General features: G+C 36.2%; 1 protein-coding gene across 1 annotated transcript in view; it reads right to left on the bottom strand.

Annotated features, from left to right (window-relative positions):
- The window catches only part of GABRG2 (gamma-aminobutyric acid type A receptor subunit gamma2), a gene marked incomplete at both ends in the record, with an annotated part of 65,369 nt that extends 51,977 nt beyond the window's left edge, over positions 1 to 13,392 (bottom strand). Inside the window, one exon of the mRNA XM_080627021.1 lies at positions 13,286 to 13,392. Coding sequence (XP_080483147.1) covers positions 13,286 to 13,392 — 107 coding nt within the window. The remainder of the gene's footprint in view (positions 1 to 13,285) is intronic.
- Between the last annotated feature and the right edge of the window lie 5,845 nt (positions 13,393 to 19,237).

Here is a 19,237-nt window from a genome sequence, read left to right as displayed (position 1 = left end):
GGTGAATTGTTTTAATGGTTTTTAATTAATAAATAATATATTGATTCTACAACTTTATTTTAATGAGAAGAAACCGCATATAGGTTCACTTACTGTCTTATTTCTTTCTTTTTGGTATTTCTACCAGTCTCCAATAAATAAAATATAAAGCACATAACGTGCAAATTTACCTAGTACTGAAATTTTTGACATTTGAGTGGGCTAGGCATAATGATCACTGCAAAGCCTATCTTTCCATCCGTTGTATTTAAATGTGACTATTAAGGCTAGTCAAAACACCAGGAAAATAGGAACAATTTCCATTTCACACATATACAAACATATATCTTCCAGACTTCTCTTTTTCCTCCAGAAATATTTTGGCATACCTTTTTTGACTCTTTCTCTCATCAATATAGTAGAATTTTATTTTGTAAGTTGTCATTGTTCTGATTATGATCAGAGAAGTTTGGTTTTTGTAAAAGGAAAGAAAGTTCTAAAGATAAAGCTACTAGAAATGTATTTTCTAAGTCGATGGTATTCAGGGGTAGAGAAAGATGGATGTCTTATAACTCAAAAAGAGGGCAAGAGTCAGAACAATAACTGAGTAGAAGCAGAAAGAGTGGGTTTGATTAATGTGTGAAACTGGCTACAAGGGTCAGAAACAGCAGTAGATGTAGTCATAAACTTATTCCAAAAACATTATTTTGAAAAACTGCATTGGGAATCATCTTTATAAGGTACACCTATTACCAATTTATTTCTGGAATTCCTGAAGGGGCAAAACCACATTAAGGTCTAGGAGATGTAGACTTGTATAACTACAGATTCAAAATATGCTTTAGCAATGGAATAATACAGAGTGCAGAAGATGCTGCAGAGAATGAGACAAAGTACAGAAGACATACAGAGGTGAAACTGTTTCCTTCAGTTCAAAAGATTATATAAGAGGATTTTCTTTTTCTCCTCATCTTCACTGCAGCTCTCTACTGTGGCAAAATCAAAGGATCTATTAAATGGGCTGCAGAGAGTGTTTCAGATGTAAACCAAAATGTCCAGATATTCAGGCCAGATGCCCAGCAGGTTTCCTTGGTCCGTTCTCAGAGCTCTATGGAGCATCCACCATGACATGACAGCAATAAGCTTTAAAGGTGAATTGATACAAGGCCAAGCCTTGAGAAGCAGGTGTTACCACCTGATGTTAGTGGGTCATCTTGAATTAGTCCATTCCTAGCTGTGGGAGCTCTGTTTAAGAGATATAAGCACCTGCTACATGTGGTGTCACTTATGGAGATTGTACTGATGGTGAACACTGAGGCAAGATGTGTAAGTTATTTAGGGTAGCTGCGCAAAGCATCACGGTAACAAGAATACGTGAATTGGAAAAATGCAGGTGGTTTCAGACCCCATTTTCTGTAGCTACAGGGAAGACAACATGATGCTTCAGAGATTTTGTTGGTCCTTTGAGGATCTTATCCAAATTGCATAATCAGAACTTCTTAAAAACAGGAAGAATCTTTTCATGACTTGAACAGATGCTGGATGGAACCATCAGGTGAAGATGGACACCTGAAAACCTGGGAAAAGTACAAACCCCTAAAACTAATGGAGCATGAGTGGAAGCTAAGGAAGGATAAAGATGTTTTACTAATCATAGCATATCTCACACATGGATAAATCCATCTTCAGTTTCCCTTGCTGTGGCTCCAGCAGCTTTTTACGAGCTTCAGATTTAAGCAGAATAATTGGCAGGGCATTGATGTGAAGAAATTCCACGGGAAGCCACTGAAGCAAAACTTCTGCATGTGCTTTATCCTCCTGAACCCCTTAGGAATTTGGCAAACATACCTCTAAATTTGTTAAAGAACAGGTGCTATTCCAAGCCCTGTAGTATTCCAGGAGACATTACCAGCAAAATCATTTAGATGAGAAGACATAGCTGGAATACACTTGCTGGCAATGTTGGCATTTTTGGCTTATATCTGTCAGATTTTCCAGGATTATGCTTTTCATCCTGCCAGCTGCTCAGTATTCTGATCCTGGTGTTGGTAAACATTTAAACACAAGTGAAAGTGCTTTCCTGGAGGACAGCTTGAATTCTTCAAACCTTGCAGAACTGAACCCCAGTTTAGCTGCCTCAGCCAGTTTCCCAAGATGCCATTGTAGACATGATGTTTCTGTTAAACAAATACATGCTGTTTGGAATTCTTGCAGATAAACTGAGGAGCCCTATTTAAAATACGTACTGTTTATGATTGGACATTATTTGACTATTAAGCTTCTGATTTTTTGCATTAAATCCTTTCGTTACTGTTGTATTGAAGAGCTCTGAACATTGCGGACACAGGTAACAAGTGCACATGATAAACGTTTCTCATTTTTTAATCTGAATATATATTGCGTTAAATTTAATCACTTCTGCTGCTTATCTACTATGGAGAGATTAAGAGATAGTACTTTGGGGACCATAGCAGAAGAAATGATTTTACAGATATAGTATGTTTCCTCTTTCTTTTTCTTTTTTTTTTTTTTCCCTCCCTTAACATATCGTAAAATTAAAGCTGGAAGCAATTTTATCTTCTAATACCCTCCAAAAGCCTTCACATACTCAGAACTTTTCCAAAGTTACCATGTGAGCTAAAATTCTTGGTTTCTGGCCAAAGATTAATTTTATTTCAAAGCTTGAAATAAAACGCACTTTTTGAAATCTGTAAGGCTAAAATTATGCCTATTCACTTTTAAATTATATAGGGTTTGTTTTCACACATCTAATCCCTCAGTGACTGAATAGTAAATTCTGGAACTCATTATAGAAATAATCCATATTAAGAAGTATACCCGGGGTAAAAGTGATTGGCTATTGAGGGGTTAAAGTGTATTAAGTGAGTGTAAAAGTGGTTGGATATTAATAGCAAATAATTTGGAATTGATAACTTCTGAGAAATGAACTCTCTCTAGAGGCAGTGGTGGCCTGTTGTGAGAGGAAAGAAACACTGTCCTCATGTCTGTGAACTAGGTGTCTCAGTTTTACAGCCTTTGACATCAAGGATTCAGAGTTGTAGATCAGTACCACAATAACCAGTGGCAGAGAAAAATATTTTCATGTTGTTCGTCATTGTCTCTTAAGATGGTGTTAAGAGGCTCATTAGTTATAGTGGGCATGGAAGTTAAGAATTTAGCCCTAAAGATTTGTTGTGACTTTAATCTCATGTGCTGCGTTAGAGCTTTATTAAGGTTTTAAGTCATTTTAAGTGCATGCTTTAAGTCTTTAAAGCAGCTTAAAGCATGCTTTAAGTCTTTAAAACAGTTTTCTAGCATTTCCTTTAGAAACTAGGAAAATAAAAAGAAAAAAAAGCCATTATTAATGTAATGTTGATTGTCCTTGTCCCAAAGAGCTTACAAATATCCAATATGTTTGTTCAATACAGTGTAGTCTTTGATACTTAGTTAATTATTTTGCTTCAATAAAACCCCAGCAATATTTGTGATTATATTCTAAGGTTTTCCAAATATTTTACCAGGTGTTATATTAACCTTCCCCTCTTCCAAACCTTTGCCTTCCATGAAAATAGTGATTTCTTTACTATGTTAGAAAACAAAACTGTAATACTAAAACATACTTGAGTTCATAGCCCTCACAGGCTGCGTGAGCAACATGCATCTTTTCAGTTATGTATACAGAAGCCAGAAGGTGTCTTTGAGGTCAAGTTCAGCTAGTGAGACAGTACTTGGCAGCGTGGATATCATTACATGGATCACAAGCCGCAGCTGCTTTTCCAAGCCATTTTACAGCAAGACCAATCAGTAGTAAGGAAGTTATTTTCCCTGCTTCTCTGTCCTTTTACTACATAACTTAACAGCTACTACCAGCTTTCTCACCTGTGTTCTTATTTCAATGTATGTCCCTGGCCTTTAACTTCCAAAACATACACACTATCATCACTTCATCTAAAAGGTTGCCTTGCACTTGTCATCTTTGTTAATTTGACCATAACTCATCTTTTTGAATCCCTGGTTTTCTGTTCTAAGTAATAGTAGACTACTTGTCACTGCATTAAAAATGCTGCATGATTCCAGCCTTCACAATTCACTTCCACATCTCCTTCAGTTCTGCATCCTTCTCACAGTAACTGTACAGCCTTTCTGGACTCATAGCTGAAGTCCTTACTCTCTGTATTAAGTAACTCTATAAGAGCTAACAGAGCTATTAATCTGTATAAGGTGACTGTACAAGCTGACTGTAGTTTTAATTATATGTCAAATATTTGGTGTCATTCTTCATTCACTGACATTTGTGTGCTGTTTGCCTTTGGTGTGGCATCTATCTGGGCAATGGTTTCACAACTGTTTTGAAAATATTGGCCATGACCACAAATTAGCATGAGCTAATGATCTACACATAGAATTAGATTATTGAATGGTTTTTGATCAGTGATTACTTTTCTGCACGCAGAGGCAACTTGAATGCCTAAATTCTGGAAGAATGGCTTTTAGGTCTACAAAAGTAGAAACTAGAGATGTTGTTCAGACGATCAGAAGGGAAAAGATGTTTGCAGACTCTTTTAACAAACTGTTCTCCCCTGCCTGCATCAGAATGTGTGGTACACCTGATTGAAGCCTTCTTAGTGTGAATTCACAGTGTGATGTCTTTTGTGTCTTCATCAGTTTTTGGAGAGGAAAAGCAGAGTATATCCTATACTAGCCTTTCATAGTGTGTACATGAAATGGCCAAGAGATGACTGATCACTTTATCTGACCATTCTGAGTGTAATTCATTCTGTTTTGGTGACACTCTTTCTCCAGCTTTGTCAAACATTTGCATGGATCAGTAGGTCCCAGAAGTGCGTTATCACTTAATAATATATTGAATAATACGTTGATTATTGATTGGTTTAGTGAGGCTTTCCAGAATTATCTTATTAATATTAATTGTTCTTAATTGTTCTCTTTCTCATTCTTTCTCTTGCTATCTCTTTTTCTCTCTCTTGAAAAATAATCTAAGGGAATTAGATGAAAGTGGAATTCACTAGATAATCCTCAATCTGTTGCAGCAGGCAGATTTCTATTTAGCTCTGAAGATATTTTACTACAGATTAACAAAAGCTTCATTTGACCAGAACACGCTATTTGTGTTACACAATGTAACATTGAGTCAGTATTGAAGGAAAGCAGTCATTTTATCGTATCACCCACTGTTTTTCAGTGAATTTTGTCAGAATGTTATTTTGAGGATGCATAAGATCCCCTTTAAGATGCATTTTTTATTGCTGTATAGAACGATAGGTGTTTTTCTTTAGAACGTGGAATGTTCATAAGCTTAAGGTAACAAATAGCTCAGAAAAAAGCTAGCCTTTTATCTCAAGGGTTGTCACCAAAGTACAAGATGACAGTCAGTAAAAAATGTAATTCCAAACATGATTACCTTCATCATTTAGAAAGAGCTAATGCAAGAATAAAAAGCAGATATCTTCTCATTTCATTCTTTTGAAATGGCCATTATTATCCTTCATTTTGTTTAAATTGTTTATTTTTGTGTGTTGATGTTTTAATTCTGGTAATAATATATATATGTTTGCTTAGATTTTATAAAAATGTTATTTCTTTAATGTTTTGCTGGCTGTCTGAGAACAGATGAAAGTTCTATCTTGTAAGAGTAATATTTAGTCTCATATACAATGGCCAGATTTCACAGCTAGGCCTATTCACTGTGTTGTACTTTACCAAGCATGTGTGAAGATGTCCTTCCACTAAATCTAAAAAAATAGAACCAATCCTGTAGATAAGAAAATCTGAGTTACACACTAGTGATTTTCTTCAATATATTAATTTCTTGCAATGAGATTCTTGTATAAATTACTGAAGTTCTATTACCTGCTACCACTTTGCAGTAATCTTAATCTGATGATTACTCTGGGTCACATCAGCAATATATTGTGCAATGTATTTTGAATCTGGCAGGTGCCAGTAGCAGAAGATAAGGGCAAAAGATTGGGGTAAGAATACAATGATGCTTCAGTTCCAGAAACATGCAGCTAGAGATTTCCTGTAAGGAAAAGTTACCACTGAGTTTAATGGACTTTGAAGTATTTTTCTTCTTTTTGAATCCAAATGAATTATTGGGCTCTGCATTACCTCACTGATTAGAAAAAAACCCATTTTTATAAGTTTTCAGGCAGCCAATGATGACTTCTTTGAGTGCTCTACACCCTTTATGTAAGAGAAAACAAGTACTGCTGCTGTAGTCAACTTTCTCTGTGTTGCTTAGGGCATCACATGAAAAAACATTATGCAGCTGAGGTAGTCATTCACATGAGAAGGTGTTTGCTACAATTCTCTTCTACTTATGCAGTCGTTGATGGTTTTCAGCAGCATTAAGCCTCCTTATTTTTTTCTTTTTTTTTGACAGTAGTTGTGTTAAAAATATTACTCAGTTATATAAATAAGAGGATATCACTGTGTGTCAGACTGAATACCCAGTATTTTAACTTCCTGTCAGAACCATACAAATACCCCAGAATCCTACTAGATGTAATACTCAGTGTTCTCTTAATAGATTTCTTCAACCTACCACCTTCTCCCCTCTTTTACCTCAGTTTGTCTCAGTCATTTTGCAGGTGCTGGGACTTGTGAAAATATATATTCAGTATGTCCCACTTCCTAATCTTTTTTCGTATGGATGAAAAAAGAAAAAAGATATTTTTTCAAGATTTTTGTGAATTTCTCACATTGAAGGAGATGGTTGCACATTCTGATATAAATGAATTTCCAACCACTTCATATGACAAGTTTAAAAGCAAGTGATATTAATTTTTTTTTTTTCCAAAGGTAAAACTAAATGCAGTTTTCTCCACCTTCTGGCTTAGTGCAAAGCTCAATTTCTTTGTAGTTGGAAGAATCAAGCAAACAGGTTACTTATGGACATCACAAATAAAAAATTGGACCCAATTCAAACAACAGCAAAGCTTCAACATGCTGAACTTGAGTTCTTCTGAGCCAGGAGCTCACCTAAATAAAATGTCTGGAGCAAAACCACACCTCTGCAGGTGTACACACTAGGTGAATTTGGACTCTGCTGATAAAAAATCAGTGCATTTAAAATAGAAACTTTCTGCTGTTTACTTCTCGTCTTTCAACTAAAATAACACTTCAAGATTTTTTCTGCTTTAGATATATCCACTAGGGGCAACTGTAGTCTCTAATTTCATTAGTGCTCAACATGTTTGTTTTAAGTCTCATTCTATGAAATAGAGTTTTCCTTACATAGTAATAATTATAGTTATCTAGCTATGGTGATGGCCTCTTTTGGTTTGTTTTGGTTTGGTTTTTTTCCACCAATTTGTGGTCCTTTCCTGGTATATTCTGCAGTCTTTTTCTTCATCATAGAATGAATGTACCTTGTTCTAAGTAAAGAGCCTCACCTTTGAGCCCAGAAGAGTACTTCCACTTCCAGTGAAGTTACCTGGACATCTATTTTTACCTTCAGTTGTCATATCTTTTCTAAAATGAGATGAATAAACATGTCGCTTTCTCTTAGTGGTACAAAGCCTCCCTAGTTTATGTTCAGAACTTCCATTCACAGAAAATACACTCTGTTCTTGAATGGAGAAATTTATTTATATCCAGAGGGCCAGGGCAAGACCCATGTGCCACTCAAGATCAATTTACATTATAGTCTGTGGGGTGAAGTGGAGTGTAAAGTTTAAGCTGATCTTCTATGCAGAATAAAAGAGAAGGAATGAAGATAAAAAGGTGTTCAGAGGTATTGTAAATCAGTTAGCTGGAATGTAGGTTGAGAGCTTTCTGCAAAAAGAAAAAGCATTATGCAGTGTATGAAACACTTCTTGAAGTTTCTTACTGAGTTATAATTTAACTTTGGGTTATTTCCTAGTTCTAATTTATGAATGCATAGCTACCTGTAAGAATTTATACTGTATAGGTCCTGCCTTTCCCTCGACAACAGACTAACTGCAGTGGGTCAGGCATTACTGAGAGGATAAAACTAGGCCTAACGTGAGGAAATTTCTAAAACTGCAGAGATTTGCAGCGTTAGGTGTAGGATAGGGTGTTGATTTCTTAGTAGACATAACTAGGAAAATGGCAATCAAATCTTACTGTTAAAGGGAATTTGTATTGCAATATATGTTCATCAGAAAAGTGCAACACTTGATAAGCTGTGAAGCATGAGCATTTAAAAAGCCCACTTCAGTTCTAACATCCCTATGTCAATTATTTTTTAACGTATATATTTTCTATGCCCAAATTCATATTAAGCAAACCCCCAGCTAGCATTGTGTTCTTCACGGCCACTCTCAGATAATCTGTATCTTTTTCTGTATAAGACTGTGAGTGGGGCTGCAGTAAAATAGTTTATAAAGCAGCAGTTCAGACTGTACCAGTGGAGAACCACAGTACACTCTAGTTATGCTGTTGAATGTTTACAGAAAGAAATAATCAGATCACCACCCTAATAGAATCTTTGTGTCTAGGTATATATCAGATCTTTATTGCTGGAGTGGCTGAACATAACAAGAGAAAGGCTGCAGGGTACTGAGCTTCAAATGAGCTGGTGCTTTTACACATTGCAGGACAGAGCCTACCAGAGGTACTGTCCTCAAAACTGCCTCTGCTTTGTAGCTTACTTGAACATATCTCTACAAGGCACTGTGCTATCAGTACACATATACTCTAAGCAGGCATCAGAGGCAGAATAAGAGAAAAAAAATCAACTTTCCTATAAGCATGTGCATGTTACTGCTCACCTGTGTGTAATGCTTTATCAAATCCTTTAATAATTCATGCTTTCAATTCACAGATCAGTTCTTTGTTGCAGAAAGTGCTGGCCATTACTTAAGTATATGAGAATTTAATTGTACTGGGTCTAAGACTTGAAGTAAGCTTCCTTTGACCAGGTATTTGCTTCTTTTCCCTTCATCTGTTCAATCCTGTCAGAGACTTCTTCCCTTTAAAATTTTTGTGCAACTATTACTGAGTTTCTCGACATATACCAATAGAGCAAATGTAGCATAAAGAGGAAACAATGTGACCACAATCCAAATCAACAAGATATTTTTTTTTCAAGATCAGCGCTAGTCATGAACAGTTTATGCTCAAGACCCAAAAGCATGATTTGTATGGCCATAAATAACACATGGGAAATATTACATTAAAATAGTATATTAATTTCCTAAACTGTTTTTAGTGTAGTTAGATTATAGAAGTTTCTTTATTAGCAAGTTTCACTTCTTGGATTTTCAAAGATTCAAACTTTCTGAAAGACTTTCCAACATCACTTTGTGTATTCATTAGAGTATTTTGGAATACCTGAATTTTGCTATGTGTTAGGGCTGGGTGGTTTAGTTACCAAAGCAGAAGCTAGTTAAAGGGCTTAAACCCTATTTCCAAAGCATTATGTAATTGCAAGTAAGAAAACAGTGTCTGTAATCTTTCCTACCCTATCAAGTTATTAATAATGAGATAGGGAGAATTTTACTGAATTGTTCAAATCTACTTAAGATCAGTGGTTTTGTTAGACTTTTTATTACAATGCTATTTATTCCAAGTTCCTATCCCACCATTACAGCTGATAGCAGTCAGGAATGCAGCATGGCTATGAAAAATTAAAAGGCAGTCTCACCCTCCTTGCTACCTCTGAAATGTTCAAGTTGAGTGCAGCTTCGTACAGCCTCATACAGGCTGTATATCCGTACAGCCTCAGCTCTGCTGAAACAGACACTGTGGTATATAGGCCAGTCAGCACTAAATATTTGATTTCATAGTATCACAGGCAAGGTTAAAGTCATAATTTAACAGAACCTAGATTGACATCTTCTGCCACGACGCTTCTCTGAAAAGGACCATTCCTTCTTAGCTGAGAAATTATCTCTTGCTGAGCAATGTCTTATTCCAATAATGCTCTAAGTGACCTCTGACTTAATATTAGTGCTAGACACTGCATGAAAGTATTGGAAGCTAGTGTAAGAATAACTACAGTTGCAGGATTGATAGCAAACTGATGTTAGCTAGCTTTACAGTAATTCTAAATGACTGTTCAGCTTAGGGATATTCATGCCCTTTTAATCTTTGTTAGTATATCACTTATCATGCCCCTTTTAATCATTGTTATTACATCACTTACCACACACTGCAAAAACCCAACTGGCACTGCTAAGTGCTTCACGAGAGCAAAACAATTTTATTTACTCTCAAGTTTAGTAATTTACTACTAAAAATACATATATTCACATATAAACCAAACTGTTTCAGTGCTGAAATGATTGCTTTATTTGTGCCTTTTTTCTGATCAGTCTTGAGAGTTTTCAGCTTTAGGTATCTAGTTGCAACATAGAAACATGGCCCTGGCACTACTTGGACACTAACAAGTGAAAAAAGAAAAGTAGCCAGTGTCCAACATTTCTGTGCAAAGCTAACTAATAAAATCTGTATGTAAATAATAGTAAGAATATAACTAAATCTATTTGAAACTTTCCTGACAAGTGAGCTCTATTACATGTAACATGTTAATTACCTATTACGTGAAATAAGTGTAATCTAATAATTACTTCCAATTAAACCCCATATGGAGGTGTACAAATATCGAACTATTTTATTTACCTTTCAAAAGTGTTTCTCAACCCCAAGATTGCACAGTTTTTAGAAATTTGGAGTTTGGTTTGACTTATTTTCTCTGACCGGCACCTTCGGCCAATATGAGGGACTGCGATGCTACTGCACTAGCCTTAGTGATAAGATGATGGGGGAGCTTTATGGAATAAGTTTGCAGTATGGTTATGAATGTCAAGAAACAAACTGGAAAAAAGCACTTCCTAAAACTTTAGTGTGCACAATTGTAAGGGTACTCTCTGTGCATGTGATTAAAACTACTGCATAAAAATATTGTGAAGGTGAAATGCTGCAGATCTGTAATATGACATTTGTTCTGAACTCATTCAGATCATGGTTTGCTGAAGTCAATGCCAGGATTTTAGCTACTTCCATTACTGCCTGAATGATGCCTTACCTTCTGTCTTCTTTCTTCAGTCTTTTAATTATCAACAATTGCACAACAGTTATTTTTTCTACAGTTTTTTTATTAATAGGGGGGTTTATTAATTAATATTAATTACAGTATTGATAATCAGTTTTTATGCGTTCAATTACTTTGATAAGATTCTGCAAATACTTAAAACTTTCGTGTGTTTTGTGATTGATGTCACCACATTTATTTAGCTGCATAACATAGAGCATATATGTTAATGTTCAGTTGCATTGGCTTTTCAGAATTTCTGTGTCCAGGACAAGCAACAGATAATACAAAATCTGTTCCCCTCCTTATGAGTGTTAGATGAGTTTTTAGCAAAGAAAAACTTTCTTCCAGGCTCTAAGTAAATAGTATCTAAGCTTAATTCTGTAACTCTCTTTTGGTCCGTGAGTTTCCAAGACTGATGGTAAGGTTTCTTCTATAAAAGTAGGAGAAAAGTGTCTCGATTATTAGAATTAATGTCATGTTGACTTATTTAAAATATTTTTGTAAAGCACTAAGGATAATTTTCCCTTTTACTTGTAGCTTGTTAAGTTTGTTTCTTTATCTGTTATTTATTCTTTAAAATTATGAGGTCAGGAAGCTGTCAGAGGAAACCATCTTGGCTATCAGATGGCTTTGACCAGAAAACAGAACATTTTGCTGAGATGAAACTTTAATTTGCATTATGAAGTTTCTTTTAAAGCTTATGAAATAGTTTTGGCAAAATTCCTCTCAGGCTATGTTATTCTGAAAGATGAGTGAAAAGAAGGAAGTGTGTTAACATAAATATCTGGGATTATTTTAGTGGAAGCTTTATGTCAAAATAATCTGAGACTCTGTTCATGAGATTCTGTCAAAGCTCATTTTTCATTGCTGTATTCACATGGTAATCATAAACAATTCTGTAAGGATCAGAGACACCTTGCACCTGTCTTACTCCCAGTAACGAAGTATCCCTCAAAAGTATCCCTCAGGGTAGTCTCACCAAGTTTTATTTCACTTTCTACTCCATTTTCAACCATTTTAAGTTTCTTTTCACAGGAATTCTTCACAAAGTTCTTTTTGCATGAAGAAAGTTATTCTAAAACCCAGCAACTTTTAATTTCCCTCACCAATAATTTTGGCCTATTTATTTTGCTTAGAAACAAAATCCTACCACTGCAGCTACAAAGTCTGATATTTCTTAAACAAACAAACAAACAAACAAACAAGCAAACAGAAAGAACCCACTTTTTAGTATGGTAGTGTCCAGGTAAAAGTTGGGGAGAAGAGAGAAGGTAAATTTGAATGAGGAGCAAGCCTATGTCAATACAGCATTAATAGTATAAAAGAGAATGGGCACTAACTTCTCTGGTGTATCAGTGGCAACATGGCTTACACAGCTGTGAGGATATGGCACTTGAAAGGCCAGGTACCTTGTGATGCAGTGCTACTTTCTCATCTTAACCTGCTAAATGCACAGTCCACAGATTTTTGCAGTTATGGTTCAGCGTAGTGCTTGGCACTGAAGCAACACACACTCCCCCCTCCACTTTCTACTCATCCACATATAAACTCCTTCTTCCTCTGCTGTTAAGATTTTTACTTCTTTACATCTGTGTATACAAACACATATGCAGCATGCACAGGTTGTCTTCAACCAGTACATGTGTCAGTGGGGGGGTGAATGCTGTTGTAAACGTTTGTTTCATGCAATCGGTGAACACTATTATATCCCATTGCTTGTTCCATCAGCATTAAAAACACTTCTGTAACAGGGAAATGCAGGCAGCCCTTCTGCCTGCCTTGGAGGCTTGTGCAGGGAACCGCATCTCTGTCCTTGGCCCTGGATCCCTGCACTGGCTCCTTCCCGAGGGTGTGAGTGGTGCCTCGGAGCCCGCAGCCGGGCACAGCCATGATGTGGCTGCTTAGGTGCAAACAAGCAGAAATGCACTGACATTCTACCCTCAGAACACAGCTGTATTATAACTCCACGCACGGTATCAAACAGTAAATCAGAGATAAAAGGCTTCAGTAATATGGCATCAAATTCTATGAGAAACCCGGCATGTACCACCATCATACACACCCGCTGCTTACCCTCCCTGTCCATTTCAGAGCGACAACAATTGTAAGAGAAATAAAACATTGTAAGATCTCAGCTGCTAGGAGATAGACGAATGTAATGCCGTGATCCAAACCTCCGGCATTCTCACACAGCTCTGCAAATTTGCAAACAGATTCTTCACCCCCCAGCCCTCCCTCTCCCCCCCACCCCTCCCAACAGAATCAGAAAGCACATCTTACCACTGGATGAGAGAGAGGAACAGAAGTGCCCACACCATCATTTTGAGCGAAAATGCAGGATTCAAGAATGCAGTGCTCCCCAGGCTTGTTGGATTTGAAGGAATCATCTCTTTTTCTCTCCCTCCCCCCCCCCCCCACCCAAGTTTTTTTCCCCTTTCCTCTCGGTTGCAGATGGATCCGTCCCCTTCTTTATTTTTTTTTTTTTTTTGGTAGTGGTTCTGCCCCCCTCCCTACCAGGTCCCGTCAGTGGGATGATACATTGCGCCCAGCTGCGGGAATTAATATGCAGGGAGACAGAAATTAGATCTGCAGAAGCCCTTTGCAGATATAATCAGAAAACGTCAGCTCAGGCAGCAGGCAGCAGCTTCCAAGTCTAGGGGAATAATATAATTGGGAAAAAAAGGGAAAAAAAAAAACACCACAACAACCAAACATCAAAATCACGGACTCTCACAGAATAAAAGCAGTCAAGGAAAGAAGAAGCACATACACATGCAGACATTTACAGAACCACTCAAACGCATGCAATGAAATCCGATCAAGCAATGGAAAGAGTAAATGAGAGAGAGAAAAAAAAAAAAAAGAAAGAATAAAGCAATGGAGCTTCTGCCTGAATGCAGATTAACTCTGAGGTCAAAGTGGAAATGATGCACTCTGCTGCAGCACAGATTAACACATGCGTGGTGTCAGCCGGGGTGCTTTTTAACCTTTGATTACACATATGCAGGCAGCCTGGATTTTCATTTTGGAGGCGAGAAGGATTTGGCAGGCATAAAAAGGGAAGTTGGAAGGAAAAGCTTGCCCTATGCTGCTGAGCATCCTCATTTTTCTAAACAGCCTGGATATCGTGATTGCAAAGGGAGGGGGGGGGGAAATTAAAGGCTGGATGGGGGAGTGGAAAAGGGAGGGATGGTTGTTGCTAAGTAACTCAGGAAATGGTGAAAGCAGCATTGGTGGAGTCAATATGAATGAGGTGAATTAGTGTGTGATAGGATTAGGGGGAATATGCAAGGCTTTTATCTCCCCTCCCCCTAATAAAACCATGCTACAGAGACACAGGAAATGCTTCCTGGCCAAAGGGGAACCACTAAATGACTATAAGAGCTGGATGTTGCCAAATTCTGGAACCAGAATCCCAAGTTCCATTGTCCAAAAATGCAATTTAGCAGCTACTAGTGAAGTAAAAAATTCAGGTAATTCCATGATTTTGCCAAGTAAGAGCACCTCAGTCTAAAATAGCTGTATGAGCTACAATAACTATTTTTTTTATCTCCCAATTTTTTTTCTGCCAAAACCCAAAGCAGATACAGAGAGCATCAAGCCTCCCCAATGCTGTTTTATAAACCAGGATACTGATGTTCAAACATAACCCTCAAGACCTGGGAGATGTGACCCGACACTGTTCAGTTTAAAGCCCATCTTTCTAAAACTCAAGAGAGGAATAAAAAATAGTTTTTCTAAAGAACACTTAAATGGAGAGAAACTGAAATTGTCCTAAATAGAATAAAAGCATCAAAATTTCCCTCTGGACTGGATGTAGTCTAAACCAAATTTGACACATGGATCCTGCTCAAACCTGCAATACCCAAACCAATCTGAACTTTATCAATCAAAAATAGTGGCAGTAGCTGAGTTCCCAAATAGTCAAAAAATTAGATCCAGCCCTCAGCCATCAAGCTGCTTTTTTTTAATTTCCAAACCCAATATATTTTAGTACAGCAATAAGCAGTAGATCAATATTATCAGTTGACTGAAATACATCTTGCCCCTTAGATAGACAGTTCTGTGATTACTTGGGTCCATATCTAATGATGTCACTGTATTTTTATCGGTGTCCAAACAAATAACAAGTTATGAACGTTGTTCTTAGTATTTTCAGTTAAGGGTCCTATTCTTAATTAAGTCACTTCACTAACTTGTGTTTCAGTACAGCCACTCCAGAGATAAAAAGGTGTAAAATATTCCACGTGCTCTCCCTGTATCTCTCTCAGTATATGTATCTGTATGCATGCATATTCAAATATCAACATTTGCAAATGGTTCACTTCATTAGCTTTTAACATGAAACTTTTGTGATGTTATTGCTGTAATCTCTCTTATCAGTTATCAAAACATTCAACATTTTAACATTGAAAGTTAAAAATGCTGTGTATATTTTGATGAAGGAATCAAAATTGTTGATAGCTAAGAATTTGAACTGTTCAAATAGTTATTGTATTAACTATGTATTAGCAGCTATGTCTGCTGTTATTTAACAGCTTTACACTGGACTTTATTTCCTGAAATTTGTCTCATAGCAAAAAGTTTCATATCCTTCTTGTCTGAGAATAGTTGCTGGACTTCCTACAAAATTGTTACACACTTTGACTTGAGAGGTTCAGCTCATTATCCTTATTGAGAGGCAAGGGGGCTGCAACAGAAGAAAAGCTTGCTGGTGTCACATCTAAAGAGTTTTTTTCCAGGTTTCCATCACATAAAGGGTATGCCAAAAGGAGTTAGATACTGTAGTGCCTACCTTTCTTAGAGTTCATTAAGATGTACAGAGACATGGGTCATTGATACTGTTGTTTCTGTAGGTATTTTATTAGCTGTGCCCTCTATCAACATTCTGAATATATCAGTAGGTTTTGATGGACAAGTGTAAACTGAAGATTGTGTAGACTGTTCTGCATATTAAAACTTGAATCACAATTTTATGATCATTTTTTCATGTCAGATGCATCTACCTTAATTTTATTTTCACATGGGTACAACTGACATTTAGGCACAGACTTATGTAGAGGGAATTAGGGTCTTCAGACTCTGATACAGTCAGTGGATCACACAAAGGCCAAGGCAGGATTTTTAGTGCTCCTAGATAGTAAACATAAGAGGTAACATCATTTTGGTATCAGAACACTTGACCAAAATACTTTAAATTTATCCACCAGTAATCAAGCAATACCAATATTGGCTGTAAGTAATTTCAAATGCAAAACTGTCCTTGCAGTTCTTTGCAACTTTGCCCTGAAGGAAGAGAAAGCAAAACCAGGTTCTATGCTTAATGTATTTCAATATTTTCGTTTCTGGTCATGATGATAACCTTTGCTGGGAGAAAAAAAAAATGTTTATCTGTAGCAGATATAAGTGCTACAGAAAACAGAAATTCAATAGGTTGCTTTCTATTTAAACACATGTTGTCTTTGAAGCTCGGATCAGACAGCTATGTCTTAAAATTCCATCATAATAAATTATGACAAAGGACCAAGTTTACATGAGGACACTGCCTAGTGTGAAATGTTTTCCTGGCACGTTTAGTGTGATAAACCAATTCCACATAGCAATTTGCCCCTGAGCACAGAAGTGCTATCTTCACAACAAATGACTTAAAGTTTTTCATGGAAAAAATGAACTATGAATAATAATTAAACAAAGAGATAATTGTTCCAAAAGCATGCAGTCTATACCAAACCAGAATAATATTCACAAGGATATCTTAATATACTTTGGTTGACAGCTTGTGCAATTTCCAAGGAGGCTCTCAGCTTCTGCTGATTTCCCTAGGTGTATCTTTAAGCCCAAAGAAAACATGGCTGTTCCTTACTCTGAAATTATTTTTCAGATCAGGTATTGCATCGTACTTTAACAAAGAGGAAAAAAGATATATTTGAAAAAAGCAAATGTGAAAATAGAAGTATTATAAAAGATAAAGTAAAAAAAAAAAAAAAAGGGCTGACAATGTCAACATATATTCAACTTACCCACAGAAAAGAGTGCTTTGTTTTTCTTTTATCACAAGTTCATATCTGGAAGTTCTTCTGTTTCTGCTTGCAATTCCTTGTGTTGCTTCAGACAAAAAAACCTAAACAAAATAAACCAAAACAAAAATCCAACCAAAAAATAAAATGCTAATTTCATTCTTTCTTGAGTGGCACAGAATTTGGGTACGAGGTAACTGGGTTTTATGGGTCATGTTAGGGATGGTTTCTTAAAGATACAAGAAGGAAAGATTTATGTAGCTAAATTGTCTAGTGATGTTTTAGGAGACTGTTCATTACATATCAAGTAATTTTTTGATGCTTAGAATATACATTAGAAGTTTCAAATTATTTTTATCCAGAAATAAAATATCCTAGTTATAAAAAACCACTTTAGAACTGCCTTAATCCACAGATCTTAAAACATAGTTCATTTAAAGCTATATATAAATACAGATTTCATAGTACTAATATTAACATTGATAACATTTTGGTTTCCTCCAAAATTCTCTCAGCATATTCTAGCCTTGGTGAATGAAATACCTCAATACTGAATTCCTGAGGAAAAGAGCATCCAGTATATTTCTTAGATGGAATTCTAGGATTTCATACAATCAAAACAAGAAAACTAACTCATGTTTTTGTACATTTATTGATGTACATATACATTTGTGGTTGTGTATAGGAGCATGTGTGGATTTTCCTATTAGTTTATTATCTCACTCCTAAAGAAAATTCTGTACCAGAGCAGGAGCTGCCAGGTCTGAGTACTTACTGCCAACTCAGGGGTCTGTGGATGGACTTCTAATTTAGAAGACCTGGATATCTGTTTCTCTTTCAATTCATGTGCACAAAATACAAATATTTTGTGAAGGATTGGTATGGTGGTGAACCAAAGAGAAAGTACATTCCTTAGTGCTAGACTAAGATCATAGTTTAAAGATGATTATTGACTTCTTCATGGACATGATATCTGGGCCTTTCAAAGAGGTTATTTTTAATCAAGTCTAACCACATTGTTGCAACTGCATGAATTTATACATTCCTATCAGTACTAAGTAGATAAGCTCAAAAGTACAGTGCATTACATATCCAAATACAGACTTGTCTATTTTGGCAGATGTAACTTAAATCTAATTATTTTTTTGTTATATAACTAAAAATAGTCAGTTTTTAATATTGAATCTCACTGCTACTTTTTCCTATTAAATATTGGATGAAGGTGTCAGGCAAATTGCATAACGTTGTATAGAATATGGATATATATTAGATTGGCAAAGTGGGATTACAGGTGCATTTTACTATTTAACTGAAAAAATACCATTGAAGTATTGTTTCAGTGCTATTTATTAGAATTGAGACAATTGACTTGAACTGCAAGAATAAAAGAAAAAATAAGGCTAAAAAGGCAAAAATAGTAATTCTTTCAAGAAAGCCATCAAGCTGAAGCCAACTTCTTAGAGGATTCAACCTACTACATTTTTAATTTTTGAAAAAGCCACAATCTTGTGCCACTTAGGAAATTATTTTTTAAAGAATTATTTTAGACCTTAGCAATAAAAAAATTGGAATTCTTTCCTAAAATATGTATGGAGTGATATTTCAGGGGTTTATGCAAAGAGAATACTTGTCAGAAATACTTTCGTTCAAACTGTTTCATCAGGTTTCTATTCCAGGCAATCACTTTCTGGGTATTTAACTTACAAGAAAAAAATATACTGGTAGCTGTAATACAACCAAAACACAAACCCAAAATACTGTGTTTGTTTATCTGCTTTGATCTTGTGCTAAAGCAGTACAGAAAACAAGTTTTTGGCTAAGAGCTCTCTCGCTGTACTTAGATTTACAAGTTCCTGCCAGCAACAGACTTAACAAATGCTATTTTGTGCTATAAACATCTAAGATTCTCTTGTCATAAAACTTTTTCAGCAAACCGCATTCCCCATCTCCCTGGCACTGACCTGAGAAAGCTTTCTTGCCCTGCAATATAACCCAGAGGATCCAATTCCATTAGGCTAAATTCTTATGTGAAAAAATCGCTACACTAAGATACTTTCTGAGGAACACAATAATGGTTGTTTTCTGAACAGTTTTATCAGTGCCCAAGAGAAGTCTCTGCTCCGCAAGACTTTCGCAAATCATTATTTTCAGGAGCCACATACCGATATATATTCATACTAGTCTCAAGCAGGGTTTCTTCTCGCATGTGTTTATA

Source organism: Psittacula echo (assembly GCF_963264785.1).
Source record: "Psittacula echo genome assembly, chromosome: 11".
Classification (NCBI taxonomy): domain Eukaryota; kingdom Metazoa; phylum Chordata; class Aves; order Psittaciformes; family Psittacidae; genus Psittacula; species Psittacula echo.
This window is presented reverse-complemented; position numbering and strand designations above follow the sequence as displayed.